General features: G+C 35.6%; 1 protein-coding gene across 1 annotated transcript in view; it reads left to right on the forward strand.

The window, feature by feature from the left end:
- The first annotated feature begins 4,623 nt into the window (after window positions 1-4,623).
- Abca9 (ATP binding cassette subfamily A member 9) overlaps window positions 4,624-20,977 on the forward strand; it is a 59,952-nt gene continuing 43,598 nt past the window's right edge. Inside the window, exons 1-9 of the mRNA XM_046422624.2 lie at window positions 4,624-4,940; window positions 6,827-6,928; window positions 8,690-8,903; window positions 13,091-13,255; window positions 13,846-13,949; window positions 14,683-14,909; window positions 17,310-17,451; window positions 18,282-18,467; window positions 19,318-19,465. Coding sequence (XP_046278580.1) covers window positions 6,833-6,928; window positions 8,690-8,903; window positions 13,091-13,255; window positions 13,846-13,949; window positions 14,683-14,909; window positions 17,310-17,451; window positions 18,282-18,467; window positions 19,318-19,465 — 1,282 coding nt within the window. The 5' untranslated portion in view covers window positions 4,624-4,940; window positions 6,827-6,832. The remainder of the gene's footprint in view (window positions 4,941-6,826; window positions 6,929-8,689; window positions 8,904-13,090; window positions 13,256-13,845; window positions 13,950-14,682; window positions 14,910-17,309; window positions 17,452-18,281; window positions 18,468-19,317; window positions 19,466-20,977) is intronic.

Below are 20,977 nucleotides of genomic sequence, written 5' to 3' on the forward strand. Positions count from 1 at the left end.
GGGCAACACCCACATCCACACACAACACACACACACACACACACACACACATCCAAAAAAAGAACAAGAAACACACACACACATAATGTAAGCACACTACTGTGAAATTTCATACACTTGTGGTTAATGTTCTACTGAAAAAAAGAAAATTCCTCAAATTAATGAATGCCAAAGTTATATAAGCATTCTTATCAGCAGAAGTAGATGTGAGACACGGCAAACACATGTTATTTTGAAAGTGAATAATACAAGACATTTTCAGTCAGGATCAAAAATTAAAAAAAAAAACCTGGAACAATTGAAATACATATATATAGGTGGAGAAAATGGAGAGATGTATTCTAGTCAAAAACATGTTGGTGGAAAGCTGGGTGTGGTGGTGAGAACCTGTGGTCCCTGTTACTTGGGATGCTGAGACGAGATCACTTTAGCCCAAAAGTTCAGGACCAGCCTGGGCAGCATAGTGAAACCCCATCTCAAGTATATGAGTGTGTGTGTGTGTGTGTGTGTGTGTGTGTGTGTAGAAAATAAGTTTATTATAGTCTAAAAATTTACATGGTAAAAAATTATTTTAAAATATGCTTGCTATCACAAGAAATCTAAAATGTATGTTGTCAAGGTGGCATATTTTTAACAATCACTTTATTAAAATTTAAAATACCTACAATGTCCAGCTAGCATTTATTGCATAAGCTCTCACTGCTAGGTACAGTGCCTTTTTATTTCTGTCTTTCCCCGTCCCTCAAATCGTAAGTTTTTAAAATTCTAAAATGAATGCTGTTTGGATACCACTGTAGTCTTGCTGGATACCATTGTATGATCTGGGTCTCTCAGATGAGCAAACTCAGGGTCCCAGGGTAGCCCCTTGCACAGCCCAGCCTTGCACAGTTGGCGAGGAGCAGAGCTAAGGTTTCAAGTTAGATCTGCTAAACACTTATCCTACGAGGAACTGAAAGACTGAAGAGAAAGTTGCCTGTCATACAATGGTTTTCTACATTGCTAGAGTAATATGGGTTCAAATATGCTTACTAACAGTTAAAAGTAATCACCAGTTGACCAAAATATAGATCCAGAACTTTCCAGGCAAGAGACGGGATAAAGAGGAACCTAAAATAAGGAACAGAGAAAACAGGCTCAGTGAAGAAATGGAGAAGTAGAAAACCACAGGAAAACTTGAAGAGCTTTTGAAATGTCAGGAGGAAATGGATTCATCATCTTAGGGACTTACCTTCTCTCTGTGGAAAGCAAAAAAATTGGAGACCGAATCAAAAGAAAAATACAGTTACACTGTTTTGAGTTGCATCTCATAGGCAAGTGATAGAGATTTTTCAAAATGTACCTGAGAAATGCAAAGGCAGGTAGAAGTGGAGGGTTGGAATTGTGATAGTAGAAGCAAATGTGACTCCATTTTGTTTTGTGATTCCATTCTGTAATACAACTATGCCAAGTACAAGGGTCATGACTGGGGCAAGATGTTCTTTTCCTTTTGCTATAGAAACTTTTAAGAACAGGGAACTACCTAAGGGGGCATTGTTTCTGTAACTAGGGTAACGGGGCCCTGTTTCTGTAACTGGGGTGATTGGGCTAACTGTGATTGGTTAGGCTTCCCACCGCTTGACTACACTCTCCCACTTCTGTAACCTGGCTTGCTTGCATTGGCTAGATTCCCAAACATCCCTTTTGCAGGATTTTGCGCTTATAAAGAGCGCCTTTGCAATTGTTCGGGGTTGATCAGGGGAACAGCTTTATGTTCTGGTCAGTCGCCACTAGTGTGCTTCAATAAAAGCTTGATTCGATTATACGTGAGTGGTCTGGAAGTCAGTTTATGAAACCCTGGGAGGAAGCTTCAACTATAACAGAATAAAAATGTTTCAAGGGATAGATGCATAAACAGGACAAATTGGATTTATTGATGACATCCTTAAGGAAAAAGAGAAATTTTTGGAGGGTACCTGACTAAACTCACAGGCAGGGAGTGCAGCTAGGTCTGAGAAAGAATGAAAAACAAGAATGGTAAAAGCCCCTAGGAAATAAGCAGATGTTCTCAGCATCTTATCAGTCAGGCAGCTGGACTGCTTCACTCTTCTTTCTTGGCAAATCAAGTTTTCCAGCTCTTGTACCACAGTGTTGAGAAGAGCACAGGTCCCAGGGTGACAAGTACTCTGCATATACAATGAGCATATATATGCAGGATCCCAAAGGAAAACATATTTATATATAAGGATTCCAAAGGAATGAATATTTACATATAAGGATCCCAAAAGGAATGTTTTAACATGCTACAAAGAACATCACATGAAATTTATAAGGCTTCTGGCAGTGGAAAATATTTCTGCAAAGTACCACAAAAACTGTAAAATGTGTGTACATAAGTGAGAATAATCCAGTGAACAGAGACACACAAATGAGACTGCAAGTATAGCATTCATAACAAGCTCTAGATTCTGGAAATGATCTGGCTTTAGCCTAAGTTCTACTCCTCGTTATTTGTGTGAATTGCAGTGTTATTTAAACTCTAAGACCACACTCTTCCCATTTAGAAAGCAGGGTAAGTTATAATAATATCTACCTCATGGAGCTACTATGTGGATCAAATGTGTTACTATTTAAGTGTGAGGGTGGGGGTTTAGCTCAGTGGTAGGATATTTGCCTAGCATGTGTGGGGCTCTGAGTTTGATCCACAGCACTGAAGAAAAGTTTGTGTGTGTGTGTGTGTGTGTGTACACACACATACATATAATGCATATATATATTGAAGCATTTAAGTTTTTCTTATACATAGTAGATGCTAGAAATACTTGTGAAATAAATACATCATGTGATAAAAATCAGTGGCATTCTATTTTTCAAATTTTATGAGTTTTTTGTTTGGTTGGTTTTGGTCCTCGGGTTTGAATCCAGGAGCACTTCATTGAGCCATATTCCCCAGTCCTTTAGTCCTTTTTGTCTTTTATTTAGAAACAGGGCCTCCCTAGGTCGTTTAGGTCCTTTCTGAGTTGCTAAGGCTGATCTTGAACTTGTGATTCTCAGATGCCCATCACTGAGTCACTGAGGTTATAGGCCCATGCCACCTTCCCTGGCCGCTTTCTCTTCTTCTTCTTCCTCCTCCCCCTCCTGCTCCCCCCTCCTACTCCCCCTCCTCCTCCTCTTCTTTCTTCTTCCTCCTCCCCTCCTCCTCCTCTTCTTTCTTCTTCCTCCTCCCCTTCCTCCTCCTCCCCTCCACCCCACCCTCCTCCTCCTTCTTCTTTCTTTTTCCTCCTCTTCTCCCTCCTTCTTCCCCCTCCTCCTCCTCCCTTTTAGTGCTGGCAATCTAATCCAGTACTTTCCTTATGCTGAGCAAGTGTTATACCACTAAACTGTATCTCCAGCCCTAAGATTTATTTCAATTAGTAAACCAACTCTAAAGCTTATTTAGAAGAGTAATTAAATATGAGGTAAACAATAAAATGTTGAAGAGAAGATTAGCAAAGGTGAGCCTGCCTTGTTATAGTGCCAGGGAGAATACACAATAAGGTGCTTACATAGGAAGAAGGAAACACATTGAAGAAACAGGTAGAGCTCAGAACAGAAAACAGCAAGGGCCAGAATTTATAACCTTTAACTTAGACCAAAATTCTTCTAGGAAACATGAAATTTCCTAAATTATATTCTCGGAACACAAAATGTTAACAATGTTATTATATGAGATAGTTTTTATCTCTACAGAAATAGTCGTTGTACAGAAACAATCAAAGGTTGTTTATTGTTGTATCATGGATTGATGAGTTCAATATGCTTCCACAGATTTCCTTGCTGAGAAATTTCTTAATCTCATATAATTAACAGCGAGTAAATATAATTGAACAAATATTGAAAAGATGGATGATAGGTAATGGGGCACAGATGAGAGTGTTTTTAAGAACTGTATGAATTTACATTTCCCCTTCGGCTGTGTGCTCAGGAAGTAATTTTAGCATACAAGAATTTAACAGACGCTGGGTATAAGCAAAAAGATAATGGTCCTTTTTCATCTTACTTTTTGACCAGACAAACTCCATGAATTTTGAGAAATTTTGGGATAGCCTTGTCTTCTGCTCACAGAGATGCTCAAAAAAGAATGACAGCTATCAATTGTATAAATGTTTTTCTAACATTGCTGGAAACAGGATATACTAAAAGCCAGTGGTTGCCAATAGGGACATAGCTTGTTTCCTGAGGCCTCTTACAGAAATAACAACTCTGTAGGCTTTAGGAATACATGTACTTTGTTATATAACATTGCTCCAAGGAGTCTCCAGCTTTTTATCCCATTGAAGATGCAATGCAACTGAGATGCAGATGAAAATTCAGCGTTTACTTTGCTGCCTGGGAAAAAAAATAAACAATTTCGTCTCCATGTTTCTACATTCATTTTTTTAAGAATCTGTGGAAGGTTTTGTGATTTCTGACCCAATTTGTGTATTTATACTTGTCATTAAAAATAAATTCCTTTTCAGTTTGCTATGCTCTGCCTTGTCTGAATGTTTTGTTGATCATTGTTCTAAAGATTGTGTTGAGGGTTAACTCTCCCATTAGGGCCCAATATGGAAAAGAAAGAGAGAGAGAGAAAGAGAGGGGGTGGGGGAGAATGAGAAAGGCTAGATTCTCCTTTGCTTATAGTCCCTAATGTTTGCAAACTCAGCCAACCATCTGCAACTGTGAACTCCCTGCAGAGGAACTGGATGGAGACAAAGAAATGGAAAACAGCACAGGAGTCACTATGTGAGCATAGAGCTTTTGGCAGTCTGGCTGCATGGAGACCATAATCCTCTTCGGAACTCTGTCTAAAACGGAACAATTTACAATTAAACATGAAATTAAACCCACGATGTAGTACTGACCCAAAGGAATGTGAATTCTCCAGGACACAGAGACCCGGGGATGAACTGTGTTTCTAGATTTTTGCTTCGGCTTTCCTGAGAGTAAGTTAACCTCTAAATTGTGATTCTTTTGTATTTAGAAATAGAAAGTAAGACTAGAAAGAGAGATGCCAAGCCTTTGGGAGGGAATCATTAAATGCCGCAAATTATTTTTCAAGTCATCTGAGTATTTTATATTGTGTGGCTAACTAAACGGTTAGGGAACGAAGATTTTCCATTTTGCCCTATGACTAAAGCACATTTGGACAAGTAGCACATACAATAAAAATGTCTAATGGATAAATTGAAAAGAATATAACTTTATGTTGCTTCGTTGCAAGTCGGATATATTTCTAAAGTTATTTGAATTAGTCTTTTTTTGTGGGTTTTCAGTTTCACTGCCAGAGAAAGGTTAAGTGTTAGAGGATATGAGACTTTCTGGATTTTGCATTGTTTGATTTGAGAATATTTTCATCAAGAAAACTTAGGGAAATAATTTTGTTGAGCTTGTTTAAGATACTACATGAATAAGAATTTTTTATCACATTTACTGTGCAAATGTGAATAACAAGAATTCTGACTGGGAGATTACTGACTTGTTACAGCCAATTTATTATTTCTAGATTATGCAATTTCCTATTCAGAGCAATTTAAGTGAACTTGATGTTTTGTGCATGATGGTGAGTGGTATTTTTATATCCTGATATTTACATCAAGATGTGTAGTGGAAAAAATAAGTCTTAATCAGAAACAGCTACTCTTGCTACAGTTAGATGATGCAGTTGTTTTTATTCTTAAATATTTCCTTGCACATGTATTAATTTGCAGGAAGAAAGAAGAGCAGTCACTTGGGCAATATGTTTACTACTTTTAGACACCAAGGCTTGCCACAGGATCTCTTAACTGAGAATACTGCAGTTTGGTACTAGTCAAGGTTTCCAGCTGTTGTAGCCTCTTGATGGCATCATTAGAGGGAGCTCATCTACTTGGCTGGCAAATCCAGCCCTAATTCTCTAAAATATCCACCACATTTTCTATCTACTTGCCTTTGATATTGATGCTGTGGAGCTTGTATTTTTCTGCTGGTTGTCTTGAGATATTTTCAGATTTTAATTATGCAGAATCAAGAAAAGGTTAATTATGCTCTTCAGTATGTGGTACACAAAGGCCTTGTTTGGGATATTTATTTCCATTAACTTCTGTCTCCCATTTCATACCTAACTCCATTCTTACTTCCCACTACCCAAAGAAACCCTCCTATTATATTTGATAATGATCCATAAATTCCTGGATTATTTGGAAAATGTGTATTGCACATAGTGTGAATTTGTACAAACAATATTGTGGTATAACTCTCAACCACTTCTTTTCTCTTGTTTTTGTATTGTCACAAAGTTTTAAAGATTTCTCATGTTGATGGGTAGATATCAATTCATTACTTCCAATTTCTACATAGTACTGTTTGGATAGTATTTATCAACCTTTGTTTTATAATACCCATGCCACAATACTCTACATTATGATGAGAATCTTTGTGCAGGTCTCCTCCTGTGCCCATAAAGAATTTCCTTGAGATAAATACGTAGGATCAGAATTTGTTGATGGTAGGATACTGCTAAGCAGTAATAGATTTGTAAGTAATCATCTAACTGACCAGGTCGTTCTACCCCATCAGCATGTTGTGGGGACAGCAGTCCTTACACTATCAGCTCTCTAATTTTCATCAGTCCAAAGAAGAGTAAATAGTATCTAATAGTTGTTTTCACTTTTATTCTTTCAATATCGAGTTTAAGCATCTGTATTTTTTTTTAATCTTGAAACACTTCTTTAGGCATGCAATTGGAAACAGCTGTTATACTCTCTCTTTTTTAAAAAATTTGATTGCACAATGTTTTCTATTTCAAACCTTTACATTTACTTTCTTTACTTCCTCTTTTTAAAATAAATAGGTCAAAATGAGCAAGAGACGTATAAGCATGGGTCAGCAGATATGGGCTCTTCTCTGCAAAAACTGTCTTAAAAAGTGGAGGATGAAAAGAGAGACCTCACTGGTATGATTCAGTCTACATGTTTTTATATTTAGAAGAGGAAAAATATTTTCTCCTGCAACACAAACCCATATTCATTATTTAATATTCCACTTATACTCTAATAAACAGGCTAGATTATTTTCCCAAATACTGGACTTTGTGATTTTTTTCCAAATAAAATTTAAAATGCAAGTATTATATGTCTCACTAGAGATGATTTAAAGAGCTCATATTCAGAAACTCCATGAGAAATGAAACCATATCTTTATAATGCAAAAATAATTCCTAACATCTGAATTCATTTGAATCTCATTAAGGCAAAAGTTCAGGGTTAAACTCAAAGAGAAAAAATTTAATTCAGAATTAACCCAAAGTTTAAAAACCAGTTTAAAAAAAAAGGAATTAACCATAAAGAAAAGATGGAAGTATAAAGTAATGGACATGTTAATATCCTGAGGTGATCATGGTCCAATATGTACATAAATAAAAACATCACATTTTATCTCATAAATATGTGTGAATATTATGTGACAATCAAATAAAAGACAAGAGATTTACTATAGTGCTTCTAAACTTTTGTACTAGGATACAATGTCATTTTGAAATAATAGAAATATAGAAAAAGAGCAAAAGAAAATGACATTTTTATCTTCTACTTCTATCAAAATGGTACTTATTTTAATTATCATGATTACATATGCTATGTGTTGAAAATTTGATAAACTCAGAAAAACATAAAAATATGATTAAATTACTCATAAAATACCCATATTCAAGACCCAGTGTATTAGTGATCTTATGAACATTGTGTGTGTGTATGTGTGTGTGTGTATGTATATATGTATTCATTCAGAAAATAGGTATTGAGTACTTGGATTCTCAGTGAAGAAAGCATAAAAAATTTCTGCATAGGGCCAGGCATACTTCTGCAATCCCAGTGACTAGGGAGGCTGAGACAAGAAGATTGCAAGTTTGAGGCCAGCCTTAGCAACTTAGGAAGACCCTGTCTCACTAATATAAATAAATAAATAAATAATAAAAGGCCTGGAGATATAGCTCAGCCATGAGTGTATTCAATCTCTGGGATGGAAAAAGAAATCTGCATGGAGCAAGAATTATATACATATGAATATATAATATGAGCTCTTACTTTATATTGATGTTTTATTCAAAATATAGACAAACAATAGATGTAGACATAGATCACACATAGCTAATATTGGGTGTGACAAATGTGGCACATAGCTCTTTGACAAGGCCTTGTGTTTAGAATTATAACTAAAATCATAAAGTGGGTTCTTATTACTGGGCTTTGAATGCATTCTATTGCAATTTCAATTCCAGAATTGGTCAGAGTGATGAAAGAATTTTAAAATGCTTTTTAGGAGCAATATTTCCACCTTCTTGCCAATACAGGCAGTAGAATATAAAAAGAGGATCTTGCTCCTGTTGAAGGAAGGTGCTTATCTATTCCAAGACACCTGCCTTTTTCAGCATGACTATAAGCTACTGGGCATTCACGAAGAATGCAACCTTGCTTTAAGGAATGATAAACTAAGATTCTCACTCATCACTGGAATTTATATCAAAACTCTGTCTTGATGGACAATATGCATATTTCAAAATGTATAGATTAAAGAAAGGAAAATCCAGACACTTAAAATGTCAGAGACAGAAGGAGAGAGAAAAAATGGGGAGCAAACTGCACAACAGAAGTGTTTTCTGTGATTTGTGGTAGAACACATATTGATTTGCTTCTTTTTTTCTCTGATTGCTACATAGGAATGGCTTTTCTCATTTCTTTTAATACTATTTGCATACCTCCTTTCTTCCAATTTACATCAAATTAATGACTCTCCGCGAAAGTCTGCAGTGGATCTGGATCTGGGACGTGTAGATAAATTTAATGACTCTAATTATGTTATTGCATTTGCACCAGAATCCAAAACTACCCAAGAAATAATGAACAGGGCAGCTTCAGCTCCATTCATGAAAGGTATGTTCTCTTGCAATTCATGATAATTTTCTTCTTTGCAAAGTATATAAATTTGTATTGTCATTTTCTTGACAGACTGTGTTCAATGTCGAAGTTTCTGGTGTTTATTAAAAACATTAATGTATATTCCTTTCCAATAATAAGGAGGTTTTCTTAATCTGTTAACTGGTGTCCTATTTAGGAAATTCTATGTTAAAAGGATATTACCCTTTATAGTACATTTCAAAATAAATAAGTCCAGGGTTATTTAAATGTATATTATTTTTTAAAGAACATTCTAGAAAGGTTGGATGAGAGTAACAGCTTGGCTTTTTTTTTTTTAATCTATTCAGATACATAAAAATTGAGAAACTAGATTGCAATGCCAAAACTGCATGGGCAATATTTACAACAAAACTAGGTAACCAAGTGTTTCCTTGTTCCCCAAAATATAAGTGATAGAGGAAAAAGCTCTGACAGCTACGAGTTTGGCATGGTATATCTCTCTGGGAGTAGTAGGAGAGCAAGGGAAGCCATGGGATATCAGAAGGGCCTGAGGAGGCCTCCTTAAAAGTGAACAGGCATGTACTGGAGAGAAGAGATGGCCAATTTCAGAACAGCAACGAAAACTACCTCGGTACTTAACACTGGTAGTGCAGTGTTGGAATGTTATTCTGAGGCTGTTGTACATGCAAAGTGGGATATACTAACTAGGCTACTATGGAATAGTCTAATTCTCTCACCTTGAATCCCTGAAACTCAGGATATCAGTATGGAAGAAAAAGGATGCAGAGTTCTTGGACAGGAAATTTACAGGGTGGGAAAACTTTTAATTCCAGATAGCTAGAAAGCCCCCCAAAACTAATGGGTTATATCAAAAAGACTCAGCAGCCAACTCAGGAAAAGTTGTATTTCAACAAGTGCAAATGATTCAAAACTCATCAAATTGATATTTAAATCCATGCTTCCAGAATGATATGAAAAGAAAATCCACCTGTTTCACATTATAGGATGATAATGAATGAGTTCTTGTGAAAATTTATAAATAAGACAAAATACCATCTTATATTCTGTGTGAATGGTACTATTACACAGACCAAATAGACAATAGAAAGGTACTCATTTATATGTTTTGTAATAACTGAATAAAAGAAGTGATAGAAGAACATCACCAATCTGAAACCTTCACTGAATTTATGGATCTAGACACTGACCATTAATAGCTGCCAATATCTCAAGAGAGAAAATCAGAAGTTATGAGCTTCTGATAGAACAACATGCCACCACCCAAGGTGTGGTAAACAGAATTAGATCTGAGTTTGACTAAGCCTCTGGATCCAGCTGCTGGATTGGAGGAAATAAAAAAGAAAGAAACATGTTGAATTTTATCAACAGTATGTACTCCACAAAATTATGTGAGTTAAATGCCTTGGGTTTCCAACATCATTCTAAATTGAGAAAAATTGGAAGTATTCCCTCTAAAAACTGGAACAAGACAGAAACACCCTTTTTCATCCCTTATATTCAACATAGTCCTTGCAACTCTAGACAGAGCAATTAGAAGAAAGAAATTAAAGGGATACAAATAGGAAGAAAAGAACTCAAGCTATCCCTATTTGCTGATGCATGATTCTATATTTAAAAAACCTAAAAAGCTCCACCAGAAAAATTCTAGAACTCATAATTGTATTCAACAAAATAGCAAGATATAAAATTAACACCCATAAATAAATTGTGTTTCTATACAACAGTGATGAATCAATTGAGAGAGAAATTAAGAAGACTATCCCATTCACAGTAGCCTTAAAGAAAATAAAATATTTGGGAATCAAACTAACAGAAGAGGTGAAAGACCTCTACAATGCAAACTTCAGAACACTAAAGAAAGAAATTGAAGAAGACCTTAGAAGATGGAAAGATCTCCCATGCTCTTGGATAGGCAGAATTAATATTGTCAAAATGGCCATAGTACCAAAAGCACTATACAGATTTAATGCAATTCCTATTAAGTTTCCAATGACGTTCTTCACAGAAATAGAAAAATATAGTCTTGAAATTCATTTGGAAAAATAAGAGGCCCAGAATAGCCAAAGCAATCCTCAGCAATAAAAGTGAAGCAAGAGGCATTTACCAGACCTAAAATTATACTACAGAGCTAGAGTAACAAATCAGACATGAAGACCAATGGTAGAGAATAGAAGACACAGAGACAAACTCACATAAATACAGTTATCTCATACTAGATAAAGGCACCAGAAACATACATTAGAAAAAAACATACATTGGCACCAAATGGTGCTAGGAAAATTGGAAATCAATTTATAACAAAATGAAATTAGACCCCTGTCTCTCACTTGCACAAAACTCAATTCAAAGTAGATCAAGGACCTAGGCATTAGACTAAGACCCTGTACCTACTAGAAGAAAAATTAGGCCCAAATCTGTGTTATGTCACCTTAGGAACTGAATTCCTTAACAAGACTGCTAAAGTGCAAGAAGTAAAATCAAGAGTCAATAAATGGGATTGTATCAAACTAAAAAGATTTATTAGCAAAGAAAACAATCAAGAATGTGAAGAGAGAGCCTACAGAATGGGAGAAAATTTTTGCCACCTGAACCTCAGAGCATTAAGAAGACATATAAAGAACTCAAAAAACACCACACACACACACACACACACACACACACAAAACAAAACAAAACAAAACAAAACTCAAAAATAACCCAATCAATAAATGGGCAAAGGAACTGAACAGGCACTTCATAGAAGAAGGAATACAATCAGTCAACAAATACATGAAAAAATGTTAAACATCTCTAGCAATTAGAGAAATACAAATTAAAACTATACTTAGATTTCATGTCACTCTAGTCAGAATGGCACTCATCAAGAATGCAAGCAACAATAAAGGCTGGCTAGAATGTGGGGGAAAAGGTATGCTCATACATTGCTGGTGGGACTGCAAATTGGTATGGCCACTATGGAAAACAGTATGAAGATTCCTCAGAAAACTTGGAATGGAACCATGATTTGACCAAGTTATCCCACTCCTTGGCATATCCTCAAAGGACTTAAAATCAGTATATTATAGTGATGCAGCCACATCAATGTTCACAGCAGCTCAACTCAACTCACAATAGCTAAACTATGGAACCAAACTAGATGCCCATTAATAGATGAATAGTTAAAGAAACTGTGGTACATATACCCAATGGAATATTACTCAGCCATAAAGAAGAATGAATTATGGCATTTACCCGTAAATGGATGGAACTGAAGGCTATCCTGCTAAGTGAAATAAGCCAATCCCCTAAAACCAAAGGCCCAATGTTCTCTCTGATATGCAGATGCTGACTCATAGTAGGCAGTGTGGGGGAGGGAGGAGTGGTGGTTCACTGGATTGGGATAGGGAAATGGAAGGAATGGAGGGGAAATGGGAATGGGAAAAATAGTAGAATTAATTGGACATAACTTTCCAATGTTCATACATGAATACAGGACCAGTGTAACTCCACATCATGTACAACCACAGAATGGGAAGTTATTATTTTGGCAGAGAAATGAAAAGTTACATTGCAATTGTGAACAATGAATCTAAATGCATTCTGCTGTCATATATGCCTAATTAAATAAATAAATTTTAAAAAAGAATGGGAAGTTATACTCTATGTATGATACATCAAAATGCATTCTACAGCCATGTATAACTCAAAAGAATGAATAAAAAAGATATTAATAAAAAAAGAAAAAATGGCCTGGATTTGATCAGTACTCGCCTTTTACGTTATGTATTTTAGAACAAACAGTCTTTAAAGAAACACTGTTAAATTTTAACAACTTTATGCTGTCTTTGGAAATTTGGCCCCAATGACACCACTGTCAAATGGAAATAGTATATACTTTTCTGTTAGGTCTGTCTAGGCATGAATTTAATGGATGCTTTGGTGAGCTATTATCTAAATACATTATGCATTAAATTATTGGCTACTTTGTTTGGAAAGGTACATATATTTGCCATATGACACTTCTGATTTACCTAAAGCATTAGGATCCCCCACTTTCCCTTGAAGTGTGTCTCTTACTTAGACCAAGCCTTGTCTTTAGGGAAGAAATAGCTCTAACATAACTTGAAGACAATTAAATTAGGCACGTTGTTTTGGGGCCACATGGAAATCTTACTTAACAATTCCCTTTTGTTGCCCAACAGGAAGAACAATCATTGGATGGCCTGATGAAAATAGCATGAATGAGTTGGATTTAAATTATTCAGTAGACGTAGTGAGAGTCATCTTTAATGATATGTTCTCATATCATTTGAAATTTTCTTGGGGATATAGAATCCCTAAGATGAGAGAACACAAGGACCATTCAGGTAACTTTCCTGGTAAAAAAAAGAAAACATTTTTGCAATTATGTCACTGACCACAAGGGAGTGTGTGTGCCAGCTGGAGTGAAATGAAGTACCTATGCCCTCAGTCTGCAACTTTACTTTCTCAACATAAAAGATTCACTTATTAAATAAAATCTACATAATTAATTACATTATTTCAGTAAGAATTTATATTTTCAATTATTTCAATGTTTTACTCCTGAATCAAACCTCAAGAAAAGGCTCTTGTTCAATGATTCCCATCTTTTAAAAAGCTTGTGGTTTTTGGTTTGCTTGATTTTTTTTTTTTTTTTTTTTTTGCCACAAACCAGAGAAGAGCAATGTTGAACAAAAATGATCCAAAATATTAAATGAAAAAATCATTGAGAGCTTGTCTTAAAGACAATAATAAGGCAACTCTGGTGTGTTCCCCTCAAGTGTATGCTTCATAACCCTCAATTGAGAAGTTTTTCTATGCAATATGTGTGATTGCGGTTTCTGAATGCATTTTGGAACATTGGAAATTTTGATTTTTTCCTATAACCAAGACTGTCCTATCCCATAATAATGAGTGTGCTCTGCTTTTCTTGCAGCTCACTGTCAAGCAATTGCCAATAAAATCACCTGTGAAAGTTCAGTGTTCTGGGAGAAAGGCTTCGTGGCGTTCCAGGCTGCCATTAATGCTGCAATCATAGAAGTGAGTACTAAGTCCATGGGAACTGGTGGCATTAGGAATTAAATTCCAATGAGTAGAGACATGGCTTGTCTTATCATTTATTCACTTCATTAATTAAGCATAATATACCAAGCAGCTTCTATATCCAAACCATTGTGCAACTACTAGGCACTGAAAAAGAAATAGGGTACAGGCACTTCTTCTAGAGAGCCTGGTAATGAGGGAGTTGGAAATATGGATGCATAGGCATAATAAAAGTTTAGGTTTTATTATGCATTTTTTTTCTTTTATCTTGTAATTTCCTTTTTAACTCCCCCCTTCGCAGGTTTCCCCCTTAGGGTTGTATAGTAATAGTGAGATTCATTGCTACATATTCATATATGCTCATGATATTATTTGTACAGTACCATTCCCCAGTATTTCCTCTATCATGAGATCTTAAACATTGTACTAGGCAATCACTGAAGTAAGCGATACTCTTAAAATCCATCAGAGAAGATTTCCTAAGAAAGTGTCATTTTAGCTCAGATTAAAACAAAAGTAGAATTTTGTCCAGTGAGGATGGTAACTAGAGATGTCCTAAGGAATCAAGATGAAACCCAGAAACTCCAGGAATTACAAGGTATCCATTATGAAGGGCATTTATAGTCTATATATTTAAATGTGAAATGTACACGTCCTTGTGACTCAGAGAAAATCATGATGCCGTAATTAGATTGGTGTTAATGGTTTGTCCATTGATACCTTGCTTTAGGTTGCAGTGAATCATTCCGTGATGGACAAGCTGATGTCAGTTACTGGATTAAACATGGAGATACTACCTTTTATTGCCCAAGGAGGAATTGCAACTGACTTTTTCATTTTCTTCTGCATTATTTCTTTTTCTTCATTTATATATTACGTCTCAGTCAACGTTGCACAGGAGAGGCAATTCATAAAGTCGCTGATGACAATGATGGGACTTCGAGAGTCAGCATTCTGGTAAATTGCATGACTACAGTCCACCATGCAGCATGGGCGGAAGAGCTCAGCTGGCTGGACTCCCTAGACCTGTAAAGCATCATGTTTAGACTTAGCATGTTCTACATGAATGGGCATAAATGGAAGTGATGGACCTATTGGCTTGGTAGCTGAAAAATTATTTTTTTTTAATTAAAAGAAAGCCTGGTCCTATAGATAATCTGCTAATACTCAGGGCTCTTGATGACCCTCAGTCCCTAGTTATCATGTCTGGGTGAACCCAAATATATCAGAATTGAGGTTTCTGATGCACAATGAAATCTCTATTCCAGATACTGTGTCAATAGTGGTGATTCCCTCTCACCCCACAATGAGTACTTGTCACTTTGAATACATTGAGAAAAGAAAGCTGATCTGTTTTTGAGCACCACACTTTCCTTAGTGGAGGCAGTAGGGCAGAGTGGGAAGAACACAGGCCTTGTAGGCGAAGTCACGGGTTGTCTCATCATTCAGTAGCTACACTGTGAACTAGTTACTTCAACTCTTGAAACCTCAGTCTTCTTTTCTGTGAAACACTGGTGATTACATTTACCTCTCATGGGTCATGACAATTAAAGAAAGAACTGTATTTGAAGTGCTTCATGTGTGCTTAGGAAGACTGACACTGGATATGAGAGAGCTGTTGGTAGAATTCTGAGGAACAGCATGTTCTAAAGGACAGAAGCTGCAAGCCTGGTCACCAAGCTGTGAATAGGGAGTGAGCAATAAAACTTTTTCATGAGTTTAGCCAGCTGATGTATTAGACCCTAGGGGAGAAAGCGTGGCAATGGAGTTAGAAAGCAACAGTGTGAGTCTTGAATTTGCCCATTACATGTTCTGGTGTTATTCTCAATGTCAGACAAAACATATAGAAGTCATGATTGGTTCATGCCAAATAGTCTTTAGAAGAAAGATGCTGTTGAGTAGGAACACTATACATTTTTAATATTGCTTATATTTACCAAATTTATTATTATTTTCTGCAGAAGTATTTAATATACTGAACTTAGAAGTAGAAAAGATGAATTGCTGGTTTGGTCTACAATGGGTATTTTTTCCTTTTTTGGTAATAAAGTGATAGATCATGATATCAAAGCAAATACAGTCAGTATATTTTAAAAGATAATGAAAATCTACGAAGAGCCAGAGAAAAAGCAATATATATGGTTAAAAAATGTAATGAGGAAGGATTAAAAAGTCAGGTCTTTATTCCCTTCCATAAAAAAAAGGCTGTGACCTTTTATTCATATAGCATTTGAATGAAATTGAGGAGAGGTTTACAAAATGCAGGCAGATGAACAATTTCAAAAGAACTGTGTACGATGAAAAGGGAATTGTTACAATCGGGCATTAGTAACCAGATTTCCCAAAACATGACAGCATTTTCTGCTTTAAATAAAAGAACACCAACAATCCATTGTTGGCCCAGTTGTCGTATTAAATCCATAAAATACCTGATTTCATTTAATTCTCTTATTTTCCAGTGAAGGAAACTTAAGTTTAAAGAGATTAAAGAACCATTTCTCAGGATTATCTAGTTACAAGGTAACAGAGAAAATTTGAATCTGGGTCTGTGTGATAAGCACACTTATTCTCTTCCACCATACAGAATTTTCTTCCTGTTTTCATGGCATTAACAGTAAGGAACAACACATCTCCATATTCATCTGTTTATCTGTATCTATCTATGTTTTATGTCTGTGTATATTTACATCTGTATCTAACCATCTATACCAAGAGTTGTAAACTGTGGCCTTTTTCTATAGAATCTGCAAACTAGAAATGACTTTTCATTTTAAATGCTGAGAAAAAAAATTTAAAACATAGTACTATGTGGAACACGAAATTCAAATTTCATTACCTACAGGTACATTTTCCTGGAAATACAGCCACACATCTCTTCAGATATTGTCTAGGGTTACTAGTGTGCTACGAGGGCAGAATTGAGTAATTGCCACACAGACCTGTTCGGCCTACAACGCCTTCAATATGTATGATCTGGTTCTTTAGAGAAAAGGTTTGCTCACCCCTGCTTGATTGTCTATTTTTCTGTCCATGTTGTTTGTTAATTACTTAAAGAAGGTGTCCAAAACTGACAGATCATGATAAACGCTTCCCTGAAAACTTTTCCCATCTTGTTACCCACTTTTTTCTTTTTTTCTTAATTTGCAATTGGCTGTCTATTTTGCCAATTTGCTGCTTATTGCCTATGTTTCCCTGCAGAATATGAGCTTTTGGGAAAGGAAGTTTTCTGATTTGTTAGCTATTGTCTCCTTTTTATCCTTGATAGAATGGTGAACCTCACAAACCATTTGCTAAATGAATGAATGAATGAATGAATGAATGGTAGCACACTGAATCCATGCTCTGTTTCTCTGGCAGGCTTTCCTGGGGTTTGATATATGCCAGCTTCATCCTTATCATGGCCATATTGATGGCTCTTATTATAAAGTCTGCCCAAGTTGTCATCCTAACTGGTTTCGTGGTGGTCTTTATTCTGTTTCTCTTCTACGGCCTGTCCTTGGTAAGTTGGTGAATTCTCATTTTCTTTCTCTCTCTGTCTCTCACTACAGTCATGTGCCACTTACTCTGTCTTCACCTCTTCTGTTCTGTTTGCTGTCTGTATGAAACAGTTTCTAGACACTACTAAAAAAAAACTGATGAAATTTTGTAATTTTGTGTTAGCTTTCCATCACTAAAACAAATGCCTGAGATAATCAACTTAAAAGAAGAAAAGGTTTATTTCGACACTAGTTTTATTTTTGTTGTTGTTTTGTTTTATTTTTGGTACTAGAGATTGAACCCAGGGTGCTTACCCCCTGAGCCACATCTGCAGCCTGTTTTATATATTATTTAGAGACAAGGTCTTGCTAAGTTGCTTAGAACCTTGCTAAATTGCTAAGACTGACTTTGAACTCACAATCCTCCTGCCTCAGCCTCCTGAGTTGCTGGGATTACAGGTGTGCATCGTAAGACGTGGTGTGGCTCACAGTTTTGATGATCAGTCCATGGTTGGTTGACCCTGTTTCTTTGGGGCCTGTGATTGGGAAGCACATCACAGTAGCAGTGCAGGGTAGATCAAAGCTGCTCACCTCATGGGCCAGGATGCAAAGAAAGAAAGTAGAAGGGACCCTAAGGCTCCTCAGTCCCATTCCAGGGCACACACCCAGTAATCAGAAGATTTCCCACTAGAATCTACTTCTTAAAGTTTCTGCCAAACTACCGAAGACACCACCGTGGGCCTAGAACCAAGCCTTTAAACAGAAGGGCCTTGGGGGGGACCCTCATCTAAATCTTAGCAAACATAGCTTTTTACTCAGCATTTTTCCAACTGAAGTGCTTTTCTTCTTTCAGATAACTCTGGCTTTCCTGATGAGTGTACTGATAAAGAAACCTTTCCTGACTGGCCTGGCTATCTTTCTCCTTATCATCTTTTGGGGGAGCCTAGGATTCACAGCATTGTACAGACATCTTCCTGCATTTTTGGAATGGACCTTCTGTCTTCTAAGCCCCTTTGCCTTCACTGCTGGAATGGCCCAGGTAAGAGTTAAGGTAACTCTTTTATTTTTAGGGAACATTCTAAACAGATTCCCTCAATAATTCCAGCCACATGTACTAAGCATTAAAATTTACATGTGACTTTTGTCAAGACAAACACTTAAGGGACAAGAGTTTTTTGGGTTTTTCTCTCTGCATAATTATTTATTTCTTAAGTCACTAAATATAGGATAGTACTCTATGGTTGCTGTGGTTCAGTTTCTACTTGTAATTGATTACCCTAGTGAACATTTGTCTGATTTAAATTTAAAAAACATGACCCTCAATACTATTGAAGGATTTGAAAGCCAGGAATTTAGAATAAATCTCTTTTTATTTTTAACTGGTTATTTCATTATAAAGCTGAACCTCTTCAGAAAAGTTAATTCTAGTTATAACATTATGACTATAAAATGCTAAGTGGAAAGTTATGTTCCATGGTAACTCATTGAATCTTACTATGGCTCAATTAGAAATCGTTCTGCTCAAATGCTAGTATGTTTCACCCCTCCATGTTTTTGTGCTGGATTTGAGACCCCTCCCAGACACCCTCCTTATCTCCATCCTAATCCTAATGAAATCCTAAATTGGGTTAAACTGGAACATCACTTGAGTTCCTTTAATTCCTAGAAGACCTCTGTGCTGTCACTTGTGGTTTGCAGATAGATAGGTCAATTGCTTTGCATGCCAGTAGATCTGAGCTCTGTAAGATTCAAATTGTGTTTGATTTATCTTTGCAACCCCAATATCTGAAAGGAATGAGAAAATGATCATTTTAATGGTGTATCAATTATTTCTTTAAAAAATTTAATGCTAAGTTAATCTTTTTAAAATTCTGTATATCTTTTCCCAGCTTATACATTTGGACTATGACGTGAATTCTAATGTCCATTTGGATTCTTCAAACTCCTCATATATAATAATAGCTACTCTCTTCATGTTGGTCTTTGATGCTCTTCTCTATTTGGTATTGACATTATATTTTGACAAAATTTTACCCAGTAAGTAGAAGCATGGTTTTATTCAACACGATGACATCAATTGCATTGATTTAAAATAACTGTCTACAATGTACTGTATATAAATTATCTAGCTTTTTTTTCTAAATTTCTAAAACAGGACAGATAATATTCTGCACTCTGTATGTAGAATTACCATCTAAGTCTTGGCTCCTCTCTAACACTGAAGGCTATTTCTTTTTAAAAAGAAGCACTTGCAAGAGATTATGGATAATGAATCTGTTAATACAAAAATAGTTCAAGAAAAAGAAATGGGTAGCCCTCAGATTTGTACTTGGTTATAAAACCTAAATCAACAGAAACAAATCCACTACAACAATGATTTATGTGGTCACTATATAATAACCAAGTAAAATTTATTCCAGCAGAAGAATTTATCTTAACAAATTAAAGAAAATAATGTCATTATCTTAACATACACACTAATATTTGATTAATATCCAACATTGATAAATGCTAATAAAAAGATTTTGTCACCCTAAAAATAGAAGAGAACATATTTAGCCTGACCAAGATCAATAAAAAATTTGAAATATATAATATTAATAACATGTAGAAACTTAGAAATGAAAACAAAATGCTTTAATAAAGCAGGAAAAAGTTTAAAAAGACAAATTGAAAACAGGATAATAAATCTAAAATTCTGGAAAATGAAAAACTTCTGGAAATGAAACAATTTGGAAAATAAAAATTTGAAGACAATATAATTACCCTATTGACTTTTGAGACATAGCTAATTTTAATAGTACATAGAATATTGCAAGGATAAACTTAAGATAATTTATGTACGAAGGGAATACCAGGATATTCAGTTTCCCTAAATGAGGTTATTTTGCATTGACACATCTTAAATATTTTTTACTTTTTTATTGTTGCATTATAATTATACCCAATAGTGTAATTGCACACATTATAGCAATATAATTTGGTCAACTTTGTTTCACAGTGCCTCCCCTTTCCCTTCCCTCTTCCTGCTGATCCCCTTCCTCTGTTCTACTGATCTCCTTTCTATTTCCATGAGAACCCTCTACTCCCCCACCCCACCTTTTTTCTCTTGCTTCCACATATGAAATAAAAAAAAAATCTGAGTTTGGCTTATTTCATTTTACATAATGTTTCAAGTTCTATCTATTTTCCTGCAATGACATAGTTTCATTCTTCTCTGTGGTCTAATAAAACTCTATCAACATTGACAGATCTTTAAAATCAGGTTATTCTCAGTAATTGAAGAAAATATTGCCAAACCAATTCTAGTAATTTTGAAGAAAACATGATTATCAAAAGAGGTATTGTAAGAGCCCAGGGAGGCAAGCACTTCTTTTCCAAAAAGAAGAAAACTGTGTTTTGCTAGCTATGAATTAATGAGTTTGAAAATCATCTTGTGGAAGATTTTTGTAGAAATTAGAAATAGTTTGTAAACTCTATTGAAAGGGAAATTTCCAGAAAGGGCATCTAGCTGTAGTTCATTGGGATAAATTATTCCAGAAAACCTCA

Source organism: Marmota monax, unplaced genomic scaffold (genome assembly GCF_021218885.2).
Source record: "Marmota monax isolate L192 unplaced genomic scaffold, Marmota_monax_Labrador192_F-V1.1 WCK01_AAM20220418_F8-fsc00173, whole genome shotgun sequence".
In the NCBI taxonomy this organism is placed as follows: Eukaryota; Metazoa; Chordata; class Mammalia; order Rodentia; family Sciuridae; genus Marmota; species Marmota monax.